The 16,438-nt window shown below is 40.2% G+C and overlaps 1 protein-coding gene across 1 annotated transcript in view; it reads left to right on the top strand.

Annotated features, from left to right (window-relative positions):
- The first annotated feature begins 737 nt into the window (after positions 1-737).
- Positions 738-16,438, top strand: part of DPYS (dihydropyrimidinase) — a 32,416-nt gene continuing 16,715 nt past the window's right edge. The window contains exons 1-5 of the mRNA XM_052788346.1: positions 738-1,118; positions 5,005-5,163; positions 7,368-7,547; positions 8,672-8,861; positions 15,416-15,572. Coding sequence (XP_052644306.1) covers positions 849-1,118; positions 5,005-5,163; positions 7,368-7,547; positions 8,672-8,861; positions 15,416-15,572 — 956 coding nt within the window. The 5' untranslated portion in view covers positions 738-848. The remainder of the gene's footprint in view (positions 1,119-5,004; positions 5,164-7,367; positions 7,548-8,671; positions 8,862-15,415; positions 15,573-16,438) is intronic.

Genomic DNA, 16,438 nt, shown 5'->3' with positions numbered 1-16,438 from the left:
TGGTCCTTCGACAGCGGCCACGCGGCCCCGGCGCTTGAGCGTCCTGCGGGCAGGGTGAGGAGGGGCCTCGGCAGCCTCCCCAAGTGCCGGGGGGCTTCCCCCCCTCAGGCCGGTGTATCATCCAAGTAGTGGCACTGGGGAGGGTGGTGGTTTTGGGGTCCTGAGGGTTGGGTGTCCCAAATCATCTTCTGAGAAACAGCTTGGGAGCAGTTCCTTGATGGCTGGTGTCCTCCGGCGGTGGCTCAGTCCCCTGGCAGCAGCGCGGACCCCCACCATAGTGGCCTGCGGCGGCTCGGCTGAGATGGGTGCCATGCTTGGAGCACCGCAGCCCTGCGCTCTCCCGGCCCCTCTGCCCAGGCAGGACTCGCAGGCTCCCCAGGCAGTGCTGCGGGGAGCTCAGGTCACCCTTGGTGTCCCCGTTGCAAGGAGATTGGGTCGCCTTTGGGCCTCACCAGACGACGACGAATGGCCACGTTTTCAAAACAGCCCAGCATGTTTCAAACCCCAGGGTGTGCAGGGCAGGCTGGAGCGAGTGCTGTGAGATCCCGGCCGGACCCTCCTGAAAGCCTGGCCCCGCTTTCTCCAGGCAGAGTCTGGAGCAGAAAGGGCCCGAAGCCATCGCTCTGCCACCACCAGCCTGTGCGCCGGCCAGCCACTGGAGGTGGTAGGTGGAGCTGCCAAGGGCAGAGCGGGCAATTCCTCTGGTGTCTGTTTAAAGAGCACTGTCTGGTGTGTGTTTAGGGCTATTTGGAGATAGCTGCTGCTCCGGGAGAAGGGTGGGCGGTGAAATACTCTCAGGCCACAGCAACTTTCTGAGCGGAGGCCTCACTCTCGTCTTCTAGGCTCCCATGGCACACCAAAACCTGGCTCAGCAGAGACTTTTGATCAAGGGGGGAAAAGTCGTGAACGATGACCGCTCTGTGGTGGCTGACGTGTACGTGGAAGATGGAGTGGTGCGGCAAGTGGGACCGAACCTAAACCCTGAGCCACCAACTGGACTCATTGTGCTGGATGCGACCAACAAGCTGGTGATCCCTGGGGGCATCGATACTCATACACATATGCAGTTCCCTTTTATGGGTAGCAGGTCAAAAGATGACTTTTATACAGGAACCAAGGTGGGTGCACATATGCGTGTCTGTGCGTGCATCTGGGATGTGCAGAAAGGGATGTCTGGTGGTTATTCAGTATTACTTCCAAAAGAGAGACTAGAACGTGAATCAAACACAGGCAATTGTTGCTGTTCCTTGGCTGGGACACCATAATAAGCGGCTGGGGTACTCAGAGGTCCACATTCAATCAGTATGTTATTTGGGTTCCTTCAGAGATTTTTCTGGCTGTGGGTGGCAAGTGTTAAGCGCAGTCGTTTACCCTGGCTGTTGCCATGCAGGCTAGAGCTTGCATTGGTACATGCAACAAGCTTCATACTTTTCTGAGCAAAGGTTAACTAAAGCAACAGTTTAACCCCCCAGTGCTTTGGGAGCTCTTATGTGGTAATCTGATCTTTCTCCTCTGTTATCATGGTGGAATGCAAGCTTTTCTTCTGTCATTCACTTTGGACCTTACTGTGTCTCTCAGTGAAAGTCCAGTTCAATACACTTTCTAAAAGTATCTCATTTCTCCTTTACATTTCCACTTGGAGCGGGGTTTTTTCAGCTTTTTAGCTGATATCAGTACACTCCCTGCATTAGCAGTGTATCAGTTACTAGTATTAACAGTATTATGCATCATCTCCATACAGTAAAAATACTCGTACAGAGCTCCCTAAAATTTGTAAGGTACTTTTCTAAGAGCTTTGCTGTGCAGGCTGAAATCCTTTGCCCACAGAAGGGATCACATTGCCCTGCTTGGCTTGTCTATTAGCCAGCATCCTCAGAGAGCCTGTTATATCCTGTCCCTCTCACAGCAGAACTGGGGATTGCTAAAAAGCAGAAAGCAATAGTGCATCCCTTCTAAAGAAATGGATTTCACTGATGTGCATTTTTTCTGATGCGCAAAATACTAATTTGCCCCTTTGAAATAGTTGAAATAAGTTAAATTCAACTCCATTTAACAAATAGTGTGGTGCAGTAACCACACAACTATTAAGAACCTTTAAAACTTGCCTTCTTGCTTAGATGGACCCTGTTCTTTAACAGGAGATTTCATTTCTTGCTTGCCCCATCATGTCATGAGAGTGCGACTTAGATTGTCTGAGTGGCATAATTGTACATTTCCATACTCTAACAAGGATTTGACTTTTTTTTAATGTTGAGCCCAGAGTACTGAAGGGAGAACTACAAATGACCTGTATGCTATCCTTAAATTACTGGCATATTTCTTTCAATAACAATATTCATTCCAACTGAAGATGGTTTTGCTGGTGTTGCTGCTGTTACTTGAATGGAAATATTTTACACTGGATAGTTTTAAGCACTAGAATTACTCTTCTCAATGAGCACAGACGTTATAGTGGCTCATTATAATAGACTGTAATTAGTCTGCAAAACTTTGACAAAAAATTATTTTTGTCCATCACAGCAGATCTTTCCTGCCATATCAAAATGGCTGTTATTTCAAACATAACGTGTCTCTCCAACTCAAACATAAGATAAGATGTAAAAGCAAAGCTACAGCACTGAATTTCCACCTCCAGAACTGGTAGCTGGAAAGGGATTATAAGTTTGATCATGGGATTTTTTTTGCCCAAACTTAAGTCTCTTCCATAGCTACCTAGTAGAAATGAGGGAATCTATTACTATATGGGCCTAACGATGCTGTATTTTTCAGTTACCCATAGACAATAAAGTTTTTTGATAAAAATTATAGTTACTGAAATGGCTTCCACAAGCAGGTTTTGGTCTTCACACTGCTTTTTGTAATAAATGGAGAGAAAAAAATCAAGTCCACAATGTCTGTTCTGCTTGCCTATAGACATCACAAAGTATGTCACCTGGCTGAATGAAGTGCTGAATTTGATTTCTGGAATACTTAGTTTACATGATTTACAGTACACAAATATATATATTAATGTTTTGTCATTTTCTGCAACAATCCTTTAGTTCTTTGTGAAGACCATTTTTGTAAACTAATTATCAACAATGTATTTAGAAATTTGACATTGCAAGAGAAATCAAACAAATGTGACTTGAAGCCAGAAGATGATTTTGTTTGACAGGAGAAAACATGTAAAAGAAACAGCAATGACTGTGGCTTTCTCTTAAGTTGCCTTCTTAAGGTGTAAGTGATCTCATTCTTAAAGTGCCTCCATTGACTTTAAAGAGAACCAAAGATGCAGACTAACGCAGGTGTAGGTGCCTACACTGTGAAATCCCAAAGTAGGGGAGATAAGTTGTGTACTAACTTGCAAAAAAAAAGTAATAGTTTTTTGAGTTTCGAGGGTTTTTGAATAACTTTTTGAGGCACTGGACACGGAAGCTGCAAAACAAAAACTATGTACATGAAACAGAATGTCCAGATAGTCACTTTGGTACCTAGAAGAAGACTCTGGATCCAGCCTAGTGATCAGATGTCAAAAAATTAGATATTGTGGACCTTCTTAACATAGGTCAAAGTGTGGAAAGTGTTCAGAGCTACTTACTGAAGGTCATCATCTGACATATTTTGGCAAGAGAATCAGGGAGACAGAGTTGTGTTCCAACTATTGCAAAATATGCTACATTGGTTAGCTGAGATTGACCCATTCAGTTGAATAACAAAGGCACAGAATACCCCTCTTTACAAAGAGAGGGGAAAAAAGACATTTTGAGTGGAGTTGTGGAACCCATGACATTTTTTTTTTCTTGAAGTCTATAAATATTCTTTAATTCTAAATCCAGTTTAACAAATAAAAAGTCAATCTGTCTTGTTGAAAAAAAATTTGGCAGTTTGAACAACTTTTCTTGGAGAAAACGTTTTCCTGAATTCATCAGAGATTCACAAATGTTTACATCATTCTCCAAACTTCTTTTTTTTGCAAAATATACTAACATATTTACAATTTTGCTTCTGATTGCTAAGTGAAGAGAAGGAAGGAAGGAACTGATTGATCTAGAAATAGGAAGAGTAATATAGCGTCAATTTGAACTGTGTATATGTTGATCTGAATTGGTTGTACCTGTTGTACAAAGCTATGTTGTTCAGAGCAACAGAGAGGATTTCTCTGACTAATTTGGAAGATTGCAACAATTACAGCAAAGGAATTTCTATATTGGATCAATTTCTGTTAGTCGAGGATCTCATTTCTGGGAATGACCAACAAAGATCCTTCAAAGGAAAAAAAAAAGTAATAATCCAATTGTCCATAAAGGAGAGGGACAATTATTGGTTAAAAAGCAATTTTTGATCCCCATAACATACGTAAAGTAAGATTTTTTTGTTTATTTATTTACTTGTAAATATTTATATGGAGGATGTAAATACCTCATTCTATTTAAAAACCTCATATGCAGTTTTGTTAAATGATATTCTGTCAGTAATACAAATAATTTTAAAACATTTTAAAAATCCTTTTGATGTTAGACAAGAGTTTGGGGATTTTCACACTGGATTTTCAAACTGAATCTGGTTTTTTTTCATTGTGTATCTGCCCCTTAATACTTTCCTGTCACACAGACTTGTTTTTTCAACTACATAAACTCTGAGGAAGCATTTCTCAAGCTGACTATGGTCTTCTGTTGCTCTTCTTTCTCGGTGATTCCACCCACTTAAGGAAACTCACTGATGCATGAATGCTCCAGACTCATCTCCAGATCTTTGATAAGATTTTGTACATGTGCGAAAACTTCTCCTTCAGTCTGAGAATTTCCCCATGATTCTCCTGAATACCTCTTTGAGAACATCCTTCTCAAAGGACGTGAAATTAATCTCCACAATCATTTTGCAAGTTCAGACTTTACTCGGGGAAACTTCAGTGGCTTTTGGCTTTTCAATGCGTCAACATTAATTATTGCACAGGGAATCAGAGAGGGTGGGAGGAAATTTGCATTCTTTCTGATTGCTAAATATTAACCTTCTTCCTTTCAGGCTGCTATAGCAGGAGGAACCACTATGATCATCGACTTTGCCATTCCTCAGAAAGGCTGTTCTCTTACTGAAGCCTTTGATACGTGGAAAAGCTGGGCAGACCCTAAAGTCTGCTGTGATTATGCATTGCACGTGGCAGTTACGTGGTGGAGCAACAAGGTAGACACAATAGCTGATTTTCAATTCCATGAACTGGTACCACACTGGCTTTGAATTGGTCCTCACATGCTAAATATAGCTTGCTTGCAGTGTAATAGTATCTTTGTGTGTAAAAACTACATTTGAAATAGTTCACGCCCTTCTAAATGTACATGTATTTGAAGAAATAAAGAAAGTCTGCAGATAGCCTATCTCTTTGGATAATACTGCACAAAGTTAAAGGAAAAGGAAGCAGTTAGGAAGCAGTTGTACAAGACCAAAACCAGGCAGGCCAGAGGGGGCAAGAGGTGTTTGCATAAATTTTGCTTTTTGTTACTTGAACACTTGATAATCTATGCTTCTGTTGAGTCTTGGTGGGTTTTTGTTTTTTTAATAAGGGTATACATGAAAAATATGGTACTTAACTTTATTTGTAAAGGAAGAGTTCTATTCCTGGGTGACTGCAGTAATATCTCCTTAAAGTGAAGCAGGACTGGAGCCAATAATTACTTGAATGTGAGATTATCTAAAAAACCTTTTTTGGAAATTACATATGGGAGAAATATCTTTGTTGTGTGAATGTTTGCTGATAGCCTAACAGCTTTACTGAATAAATTAACTTTTCAGGTGCTTGACATCTATCTGAACCTGACCCATGTTTTACAAGACCACTTTGGATCCTCAGAGAACATGCATCAGTACATAGATAAATTAAGTAAATTCCATTTTTAAAATATGAGTACTTCCTCTAATTTTTAACTTTTAAAATACATAAACCAAAGCCTTCACTCTGCAAACACTCTGTCTTTGGTATTCTGTGCACTAAGCACTAAATAGACTGACTGCAACTTCTAGCTCAAAGCAAAGACATAAAATAAATTCTCCAGTGAAGTTTGAGGAGTGTGCATTTGAAACAGCCTTAGTGGAGAACAGTGGAATTGTACTGAAAAATCCAATAAAACTAGGGAGGTGTAAATCAATGAAATGTTCTGGTTTATGTTAAGAAGTTAACTGTTTTTAAAGGCCAAGATTGAAAGAAATAGAAAGGTCTGATGTTTTGTAGCTGTAAAAGACCTGGGTAAAGAAGTCTGATATTTCGTGCCATTCTAATTAACTATCATCTCCTCAAGATTTAAAGTATTCATTAAAAACATACATTCTTTACAATGCCTGCCCTTAGTCATAGTAATTAGTGAAGAAGAAAATAAATGACATGCCTCTATATTTGTGCTAGAGTAGGGCCTTATGTAAGGTATTTATTTGTTTGATAATTCCCACTCAAGATATGCTCCCATCCCTCCTCTGGATAAGTCCAGAAAATTTCCCTGAGTTTTATACCAATCTCTCACCCTTCTTGGGCAGATCCAACCAGATTATTAGAGAGAAGATGAAAAATAATGTTTTACTCTTTGAAAGGAATTCATCCCATGGAAATTGTAATAGCATCACAGACACATGTCAATTACTGTCACCATCATTTTACTGGGAAGGGAGAGCAAAAATTAGGTCATGGATAGTTCTAGCTAACTGGCTGTACAAGAAACCTTTGGGCTAAATTCTGCATCTTTCTTTCTTTGGGACATAATGTTTTGCTGGGCTTCACAGATGCTAGCAGAAGCAGGGAACCCTATCAAAGAGGGCATACAAGAAAAAAAGCAAGCTTGCACCTAGAGTTTTAGAGCCATTTTGTTTGATGACAAAATATTTCAAAAGGCTGTGTGTTGTTGAGAGTCAGGACAAAACTCTCTAGGAGAGAAGGTCTTTTCTGTCACTCAGTAATTTGCCAGAAGCTGAAGCCTATTATGATCCAATTTTGAAAATCAGTTTTGCACAAATCTCCATACTGTGTAAGTTGGATACATTGACTGTAGTATCAGACTGGGTGTTTTCAACATCAGGAGGTTTATTTGGAATAAAATTCTGCTTCACTATCTTTTGTAAAAAGCATTCCCTTCCTGAAATTAGCTTGCGCCTCCAGTATCTTCACTGCAGTTGTACTTGTTTATATACTTTGAGAATCAATTTGATACAAGAAGAATAGTGTAAGTCAGTCTTCAAATATGTCAAGTCAGTCTTTAAATATGTCACTTGGGCTGTTTGGACGGAATATGTTTGATGGGTGAGTAAAGACTCACCTTTCATACTTACAATTTCTTTATACAAAATTATTAAAAGGTAAAAAATATAATATTGCTGTTTTTTGAAAATTGCTGACTGTCTTTCAGGTGAAGGAAGAAATGAAAAGTCTTGTTCAAAACAAAGGCGTCAACTCCTTCAAGATGTTTATGGCCTATAAAGACCTATACATGGTCAATGATGAGGAGTTATATGCAGCCTTTTCCTGCTGTAAGGAACTTGGAGCAGTTGCTCAAGTCCATGCAGAGAATGGGGAGCTAATTGCACAGGTAGGCATTTGGCATTTTGTCCATCAAAGTCAGGAATATAAATGATCCTGTTAACTAAGCACTTCAATAGATGTATTAGTACCATCATTGTATCATAGGGAAAGGCTTTTCTACCCTATTTTACTTCCAGGTAACTGAGGACAAATGTCTTGTCCAAGGTCCTAGAGGATGCTTGTGGTGGGCTAAGAAATTGTAACCTGGAGTTGTGGGTTCAGGGTAGACAGGAGGCAAATGATCCTGGTTCTATGAGAGTTATACTTGTAGTATAATATATACTTGCAATATAATATGTATACTTGACTGACAAAGAAAGCAACAGTCAGAGCCTGACCGTCGACCAAGTCAAAGGGGGAATACTTGGCCAAGTATTGTGATGCCTAACCCTAGGTCTCTCCAAACAAACTCAGCTCATCTAACAGGAGCGAATCCAGAAGTACCAAGAAAGCTTCACTGACTGGGCACAAAAGTCTCAGTGTCCCTCTATGCATAGTTAGCCTCACTTCACACTTGCTACTGCCATCTTAGTACTGTGTGGAGGCACTGTGAGTGTCACTACACTGATGTCTTTGAGTTTCTTCAGCTATTCTAGTCAATAGTGCTTTGACTCTGCCCCAGGTCCCATAATAGAAATGAATTTATTGCTAAGTAATCTCACATCAGCAAAGCATAAGTTCCTGGAATATAGCAGGGACAAAATCTTATGCCTCTTAAAACCTTGGAGCCTCATTCAGAGGCTCTGGATGTGTATCTTTGTGATTAGTAAGGATCTCTTTTTTTTTTTCCCCATGAGGGGTTAGTACTGTCATCTCAGTTACTGGCTGCAATCATTTACGAGTAGATATTGAGAGAGGGATAGGGTTTTCAAAAGCAGTGATTTATCCCTGCAAGCCAGTGGAGTGTGTTCTCTGAAGTCACTTAGGTATTCTGAGACCTGTGTTTATTGAGAAATATATTGGATTTCAGATAAAACAACAATAACTTCTCTTGAAAAAAACATAACTGCCTTGTTTTTTTTCCTCAAAATAGCTGCAGTGGCTGCTTTAGGATCCATTTGGCTGGCAGCATGTTCACAACACCATGGTTGCACTTCAGCTGACTCTTACATGTTTTTGTGTGGTGTTCAGGGTGCAAAGAAGATGCTGGCAATGGGAATAACTGGTCCTGAGGGACATGAGCTTTGTCGTCCTGAAGAAGTGGAAGCTGAAGCTACGCAAAGAGCAATTACCATAGCAAATGCTGTAAACTGCCCCCTTTTTGTAGTCCATGTAATGAGTAAATCTGCAGCAAGGGTGATAAGTAATGCACGAAGAGAAGGTAAAAGTCCTAATTCTTTTATGCTTGGGCAATGGCATTGGAGGAAGGGCCACGGAAAACCAAACTTAGCATCAGTGTCCTACTTGTCGTGGGTGCCATAACCCTCAGAACATGGGTGAATTTCTTGGAGTGGGATGTCTAAACTGTGTGTGTGTGTTGTGGGGCCCAAGGGGAGCTAAGCAGCGTGGAAGAACAGCAGCTAGGATTGAGACTTTCCTTTCTCCCCAGAGCAAACTTTTTTCTCCTTTGTACTGTAGCTCCAAGATCAAAGTGATGGCCAGGACAGCATTATTGCATTAAAAATGATCTGACCAGTCCAAGACAATGTATACTCTGCTATTCCCCTCCCTTGAGTTAGAGTCTGCAAGCCTTTACCAGCTGTTTAAATGAGAAATTCTACAACAGAGACCACACCTTGTCTTTACAAACGGTGCCATGACATGACCAGGACTCCTATTCACTGGGCACTTAGAAATCATGGTGATGATGACACTGTCTGAAAGCCTCAATTCCCTCCAGGGGGAGGTTTCTGAGGTCATGGACTGCAGAGTTCATAAATAGTTCTCATCAGCCAAGGCAGCCTGACCCTTTTGACCATCTATTGGGCAGGCTAGAAGCAGCCTGAAGGCTGTAGGGATTCAGGATGTTTCACCTCCTCATCTGTAAGTTCATCCAGAGCAGCCTGTGGAACCACAGTGCTGTGAGGAGACATTATATGGGTGGAAGGAGCAGGGCCGAAGCCCATGATTTGGAGGGCCTAAAACTATGGAATATCTGTCCTCATTATCTTTTTACATCTCAGCTTGTGTTCATCTGACCTAACATGAATTGCATACAGACCTCAGTTTCCTTATTTCTTGATTTTAGATGATGCTTACACAGGGGGTGTAGATTATTAATATCAAAATGCAGAGTATGAGTGCTTGACGGAAGTGCAATCAAAACCAGCATGATATCATTGTGCTAACATAAATGGATATGTTTATGTGCAATATGTATTGATTATGACTTCTAGTAAGACTTATCAGTAATTCAAGTTTATAAAAGAATCTACCAAAATATTTTTTACTGCACATCTTTTGGTATTGTGCTATATTAGATTCCTCCACTAGATGACAGTGCTGCTGGTAATGTGGATTATATGCATCAGCGTACTGTTATTTGTACGTTCACAGGTGTGGTGTCAGCATTAACTACAAGAAGCCGTAACAACAGTTAAAGTACCCAAATTAAAGATGAAACACTGTCTGTGAACATAAAAGAGCTAAGATAGGAGGTTGTGTTTTATAACATACTATTCAAGTAAAAAATTCTATGCTGATAGTAAATACTGTAAAATATTGTTAGGCATGTGTTGTAAGAATAGTCTGCAGTGCCAGTTTGATAACTGACTTGATACATGTATGCTTCTTTGATGTGTAAAAAGAAGAAATTGGTACAACTTATGCTTATTGTGGTGCAAATTGGATTTTATAGCTTCCTGCATTGAAGTAGTCAGAATCATCAATGCTTGCCTTTGTGCACAGCAACGTATAACATCTCTCTATAATTAATTTCTATTTGCATGGAAGTATACTGTTTAGGAAACAGAAATCTAGGATTGATTAAGAAATTTCAAAAGATAGCTAGTGTACCACATAGATAGTTACAACAATTATAGTTTTTAATGAGACTAATCTGTATAAATTCTGGCGATTAGAAATTCATTGTCATTAGTTTCAGTAAAAGTTACTTTTCCATTCTCCAATTAAAAGTGGTAATACAAAACAAGGAGTTCCAGACAAAAAAATAAATTTGCAAAGTATTGTATGAATGACATAGTAATGCCCAAATATTTTGCTGAAAGATATTCAACTTGGACAGGTTAAAACCACTCTGATGTGAAAGCTGTGTAAACTCTCAAATACTGGAAGGCTCTCAAGCATTTGAAATTATTTGAAACTCTAATGCAGTTTATTCATCTTTTCAAGATTATTTTTCCATCTCTTGATGCTAGCTTCCTGATATTTACAATTTGGAAGTTTTTCGTATTCCTTTCCAAGTATTTAGTGTGAAGTACAGTGTGTGGGTGCATATTCATCCCTGCCATGTCAGAGGAAGATTGATATGCCTTCCTATTACATCACTGACCTCAGAAGGGGAGAGACTGATCTTCAGTGAGCGTAATCTATTTTCTGGGTGACAGTGCGATACCACGATTGAAGCATTGCTTCTCAGATTCTGTGGGATGGTGATTTTCCTACTCAAAAATGGAAGTCAGAGCCCAATTCTTCTTTGTCCCTCATTTAGCTATACAGGTGAAAAATAATATTAGAGCTAGAGACCAAAGGCCTGATACAGTTTGCTGAAGATAGTAGGCATAATTCTGTTGTCTTCAGTGAGTTACGGCTCAGACCTTAAAGGCTAAAATCAGTCATACACACTGTAAAGGGGTACTAGTTCTTATACTACAATAAGCAAACTTCAGGGGAATCACGAGTGACTGTCTTTCCTTCTCCCCTTCGTGCCAAAGTCCACCATCTATGTCTGCTCTGATCTCCAGCAACACCACTCACTGAAGGAAACCTCCAGATTGTAGCAGCATGTTTTTCATGTACATCAGTAACATCTACAGTGCTGCTGAATATTCAACAGGAAATCCAAGATTTCCACGTTGTGACTGTGTTGGAGAGGGACAGGTTAATTCATGCCCCCATCCTGTTCTTTTTTTAAGACCCACCAGCCTGTTTGCCAAAAGCAATGGTTCACCATTTCTCCACTTGAGGGGGTCAAAGACAGTACCACTCTGTGAGAACTGTTCTTGCTCATCTCAGTAGGCTGTTTCTTCATCCATGTGCAAAACATGATCCTGAATCTTGCTAGAATAGGTAGAGGAACTGTCTGCTTCCACAGAAGGGCAGTCTGAAATCTCTGTGTGCATGACAGTCTTGTTGCCTTGAGTGGGAAGACAAAAAGGATCCTCTTTCTGCTATTGTGTAAAGACTTACCTACAATGAGATGACAAGGCTGTAGAGTGCTGGTGTCAGGCAGTGCAGCTCCCTCTCCTTGTTAGGACCACCTCATGTGAACTTACTGGGGAAAACTAATATGGCCCTGTCACCCATTCCTTCAGCCAGTAACACCTATGAGGAAGCAAGGGTAATAAAATGCAATTTAGGGGTATATGATTTATACTGGCTCCCACTTAAAATTGCTTTCATTCTAAGTGTACTAAAGGCTAGAGACCATGTCCCTTTGCTCATTTAACTGTGCTGTTACAGCTAAGGAAATAAGACTTTCTAATGCAGATCAGAACTGGAGAGCAGAATCTTACTAAAAAGTCAATTTTTTAAAAAGGTTTCTCCCTTTTAAAAAAGTGCATACAAAAAATATGTACTTGGTCACATTACGAGAAGCTTGCTTAGACTTTCAAACCTCCTACCATCAGTCACGGGTTAGGTCTGCTTTTGGGCATGTCCGTAGCTGTGGGTATACAGACTCTCAAGCTGATTCTGAGCACAGGAGTGCAACTAAAAATGCCAACTTTTTAGCTGGCTTAAGCAGGATAGCTCAGGTCCAGCCTGTAGATAGCCTAATTGATGCAATACTATGTCTGATTCAATAAACAGTGCCTTGCAGTTCTGCTTCTTTGAGATCATAGCTGGTCAGTGAGTATCTTTGCCCCATATGACCTTATTTTAAGTGCTTCTAAAACTTTTACTAGAATAAGCACACAGAGACCAGTTTTTTAATCCTGTAAATGTTAGTCGGTGTTTCTCAAGATTATAACTCTTTTTGAGTTCTGACAGGTGGTAAAATGAATTGCAATTGCATGTTCTTCTTTGTTATAAAGTAATTTGTGTGAAAATAGCTCTTGCCAGCCAGTTTGGCCATCTGATGAAGAAGTCACCAAATACACAGCTATTTCCCAGCAGCTCAGAGATGTCAGAAAGACTAAACAGCAGAACACTTTCTGCTTACTGTTTTTACTGAATGTAGGAAAACATAACAAATGGAAAGATCTGACTTATTACCGTATTGCTCCACTTTTATGTCTATAGGCAGAAGCCAATCGAGCTAGAAGAACCTTAATGCAGAATTTCCTTGTTGCCAATTGAGCTAAAAGAGCCTTAATGCAGAATTTCCTTGCTATTTGGATTAAAGCAGTATCTTAATATTATTGTACCCTTCAGTCTGCCTAGTCACAGTCCAAATGAAATGCAAGAAATTGCATAGTCAGCAGAAGTGTCCAGATGTAGTCCATTGAAGCTGCACTGTTCAGACTCAAAATCACTTGAGGAAATGGCTTGTACTCCTTCCCACTCCTGGGATCAAGGGGAGCTGCTCAGGTCAAATTCTGAGTGCAGAAATACTGTCATCAGCTGTGGTACATGAGTTAGAATCAACTCAGCATATACGACTGTGAGCTTGGAGACTTCTTTTCATTTTTATGTTGTGAAACCGAGATAAGAAAATTATTTATGGAAGCTAAACATTTACTTCTTTCCTACCATTTTAACTTTTATCATTTATAGCTATGTCCTAATGATTCATAGTTCAGGTTTACTTTGAGTGGAAGTTTCTTTAGCTTTTTTAGATACAGTAGGAAAGACACACACCACACCACACTTCCCCCCCCTCGCCCCTTCTATTGACTTTGCTCATGAAAAATCTGTGAAAAGCCTAATAGGTAAATATAGGAGATAGATTGGTTATATATATGCAGGACTTTTTCTGTGTTTATGTAGGTTTGTGGCAGCCTGCCCTCAAATACTGTGTTTGGAGTTGCACAGGGAAGGCCAAGATCCCCATGACTCCTGCAACAGCTCTGAATTAGGAAAACACTAATCTGACTCAAACCTTCCCATTCACCAAGTGGTCATATCACTTCCATGGATGGCCTCATATTAAGTGCTTTAAGTTTTTAAAATAAGATGCAAAGCCCAGAAAATAACTACTGAAGTCATGATTTCAAGTCCAAAAAATGGTGGTGGTCTCCCTCTGAGCCCAAGTGTAAATCTGTAATATATATGTAGATAAGCGGGACTGGGAGCTTAGAATGCTCCAAGCCAAAGCGTCAATATGAGACAAGCATGTTCAGCATGTCAGGTCATGCTGAGGTGGTTATAGCAAATTAATAATGCTAATAGGGAGTCTTTAGGTTGTGGAAGAAGTTATACTATGTAGTACTTGTAGTAAATGTACAGTACAGTAATGTCAGAGCAAGTCTTGAAACCTTGTAGAAATAACTGTAGAACTATGGGTTTTAAACAGTATGAAGCCTTTTTGCAAGTCTAGCACAGAAGATTTAAGGAATGGCACTACTGCAGTGGGAAACATATTTTGAAAAGAATCGAGCTCCTCAGTAGCTACCTATGCTAGTGTAGCAGTTATAATCCAGTAGCTCACAGAAGTACCAGAATCTAATGTACAGAGAGAAATCTGCAAAGGTTTGCTTTGTTGTTTTCCAACAGTACTGTGAATGTATGACTGACTGACATGCAGAAAGCCAGAGAAAGGTTACTTTCTTTATCACCAAGCAATTATCAGCTGAACCCTTGCTGGGGTAATGCAGTGATAGTTCTAATAAAAATTGTGCCTGGAGTGAAATCTGGGATCCATAGCAAGATACCCACTGTCTGTAGGGAACAGGGGAGGGCGAAGGCTCTTGCTGGGATCCGGCAGAGGCTGCCTTTAACCAGCACCAAGCAGCCTATGAGTGGGTGTGTGAGGTCCCAGCTCGCTCTGGTTCTTTGGTGACCATCACAGTCAGGGGCATTACCACCTGTCACCTACAGAACTGCAAAGTGGCTGGACTGCCTCCTCATCTTGTTTCATCTCCCCACTTGTTCTGATGAGTGTCAAACCCGTGTTTCCTAGGAGGAAAAAATAGTTAAAATATGTTAGCTCTATCCAAAGGCTAGCAGCCGGTCTGGGTTGGTGTCCTCTTCTGAGGAATCTAGAATACTGTGCAGCAAAGAATTAAAGATTAAAATTTGGGAAATAACTTTTAAAATTAAATTACTTAGAGTTTTTGATTTGGGAAATATTTTTACACTCTTTAGTTTATGTCTGGTGCCATATTGTTCTTCCTGGAAGAATCATAGCCTGACAATTAAAAGCACCACCTTGCAAAGCCTGTATGCTGTATATATTAACTTACATTGTTACACAGTCAATAATTTCAGAGCACCAAACAGGTGCTACCAAGAAATATATGGGTCTTGAACATAATTAATGCAGCTGAGGACTGTGCTCCTTTTGAAATCTCAATCACATGCGTGGTAAACAATGTGTAAAACCCATTATAATATATCTGTCAACAATTTAATTAAAAAACTTGCCCAAGCAAAGTTCTTATGAGGAAATATATTGGGACATCACCAGCAGAATATTCAGAACAGAGATGCTGTGTTATAGCTTAGTTTATTATGTCCTTCCATATGTTGGTGTTTAATTTGAAACACTCATTCAAATTTAAGTCCATCGCCACCAAAAAGATCCAGAACAGAGAAAATGCAAGATAAGCATTTTTACGTTGTTTGATGATGATACTATTGCTTTACATTTTTCAGGAAAGGTGGTTTATGGGGAGCCTATTGCTGCTAGTCTTGGCACCGATGGCACCAACTACTGGAATAAAGACTGGGCTCATGCTGCAGCATATGTCATGGGACCTCCACTGAGACCAGATCCATCTACTCCTGGTTTCCTCATGAATTTACTAGCCAAGTAAGCAGATGAACAAACAGTGACAGCTAATGCCCAAATACACAGCAAATTCTGTCTGGAGTATATAATAGCAGGTTGATGCCCTGGAGATTTTCTAAGTACAGCATGTTACATTATCAGGAATGAGAAATGGAAGGTGAAACCATAGATGAAAAACACTTTTTGTTACAGAAATTAGAAAGTGTTCAGATTTTTTTTCTCTGAATTCTTGTGCCCTTCTGTCCCCATTTGATTTTAATCAATAAGCCTTGCCTTGCTAATACTGCAGCAAATATTGAAACATGACCAGGGGGACAATAAGGCTGTAAGTTGGTGGGAAATGTGTAAAAAGTGGGTCACAGCTAGGGGTTCTGGGTTTTGTTGTCAGCTGCCTTTTTCATGTGCAATTTGGATACTGCATAAAAACTAAAGCTGCTCACTTCTGAAAGTAAATATAAGTTGTCCACTTCATAACATCTCCTTCAGAAGGAAGTAGGAACAGAAGTATCCTTCAGATACCTGCAGTTAACAAAATGTGTGGTTTGCTGGTATTTCATTACCAATAAAGCTTAACTCCACAAAAGGGTTGAATTTGACCAAAGAGCCTGTGAAGGTATGCCTGAACACTGGCTGATGGTTGTGCAGGTCTGTGATTTCACAGAGTATATGGAGTGACACAGTCTAAAAATGCTCTAAGTGAGGATGCAACCAAGCCCCTTGCTCTGAGCAAAGTGGGACAGTCTTCCATTTGTGGGACACCTTTGACGTATCCAAAGTAAAGGTGTTATTTTTGGTGCTTAGTTTCTTCTGAGGGGTTTCTGAAGAGGAAACTGCTTCACAGGGGAACTGGCTGTTACTGTGGAGCTGCTCTTGGAGGATGGGACTGA

The sequence above is a fragment of the Harpia harpyja genome, chromosome 5 (assembly GCF_026419915.1).
Source record: "Harpia harpyja isolate bHarHar1 chromosome 5, bHarHar1 primary haplotype, whole genome shotgun sequence".
Classification (NCBI taxonomy): domain Eukaryota; kingdom Metazoa; phylum Chordata; class Aves; order Accipitriformes; family Accipitridae; genus Harpia; species Harpia harpyja.
Note: the sequence above shows the minus strand (reverse complement) of the source record. Positions and strands in the feature narration are given on the sequence as shown.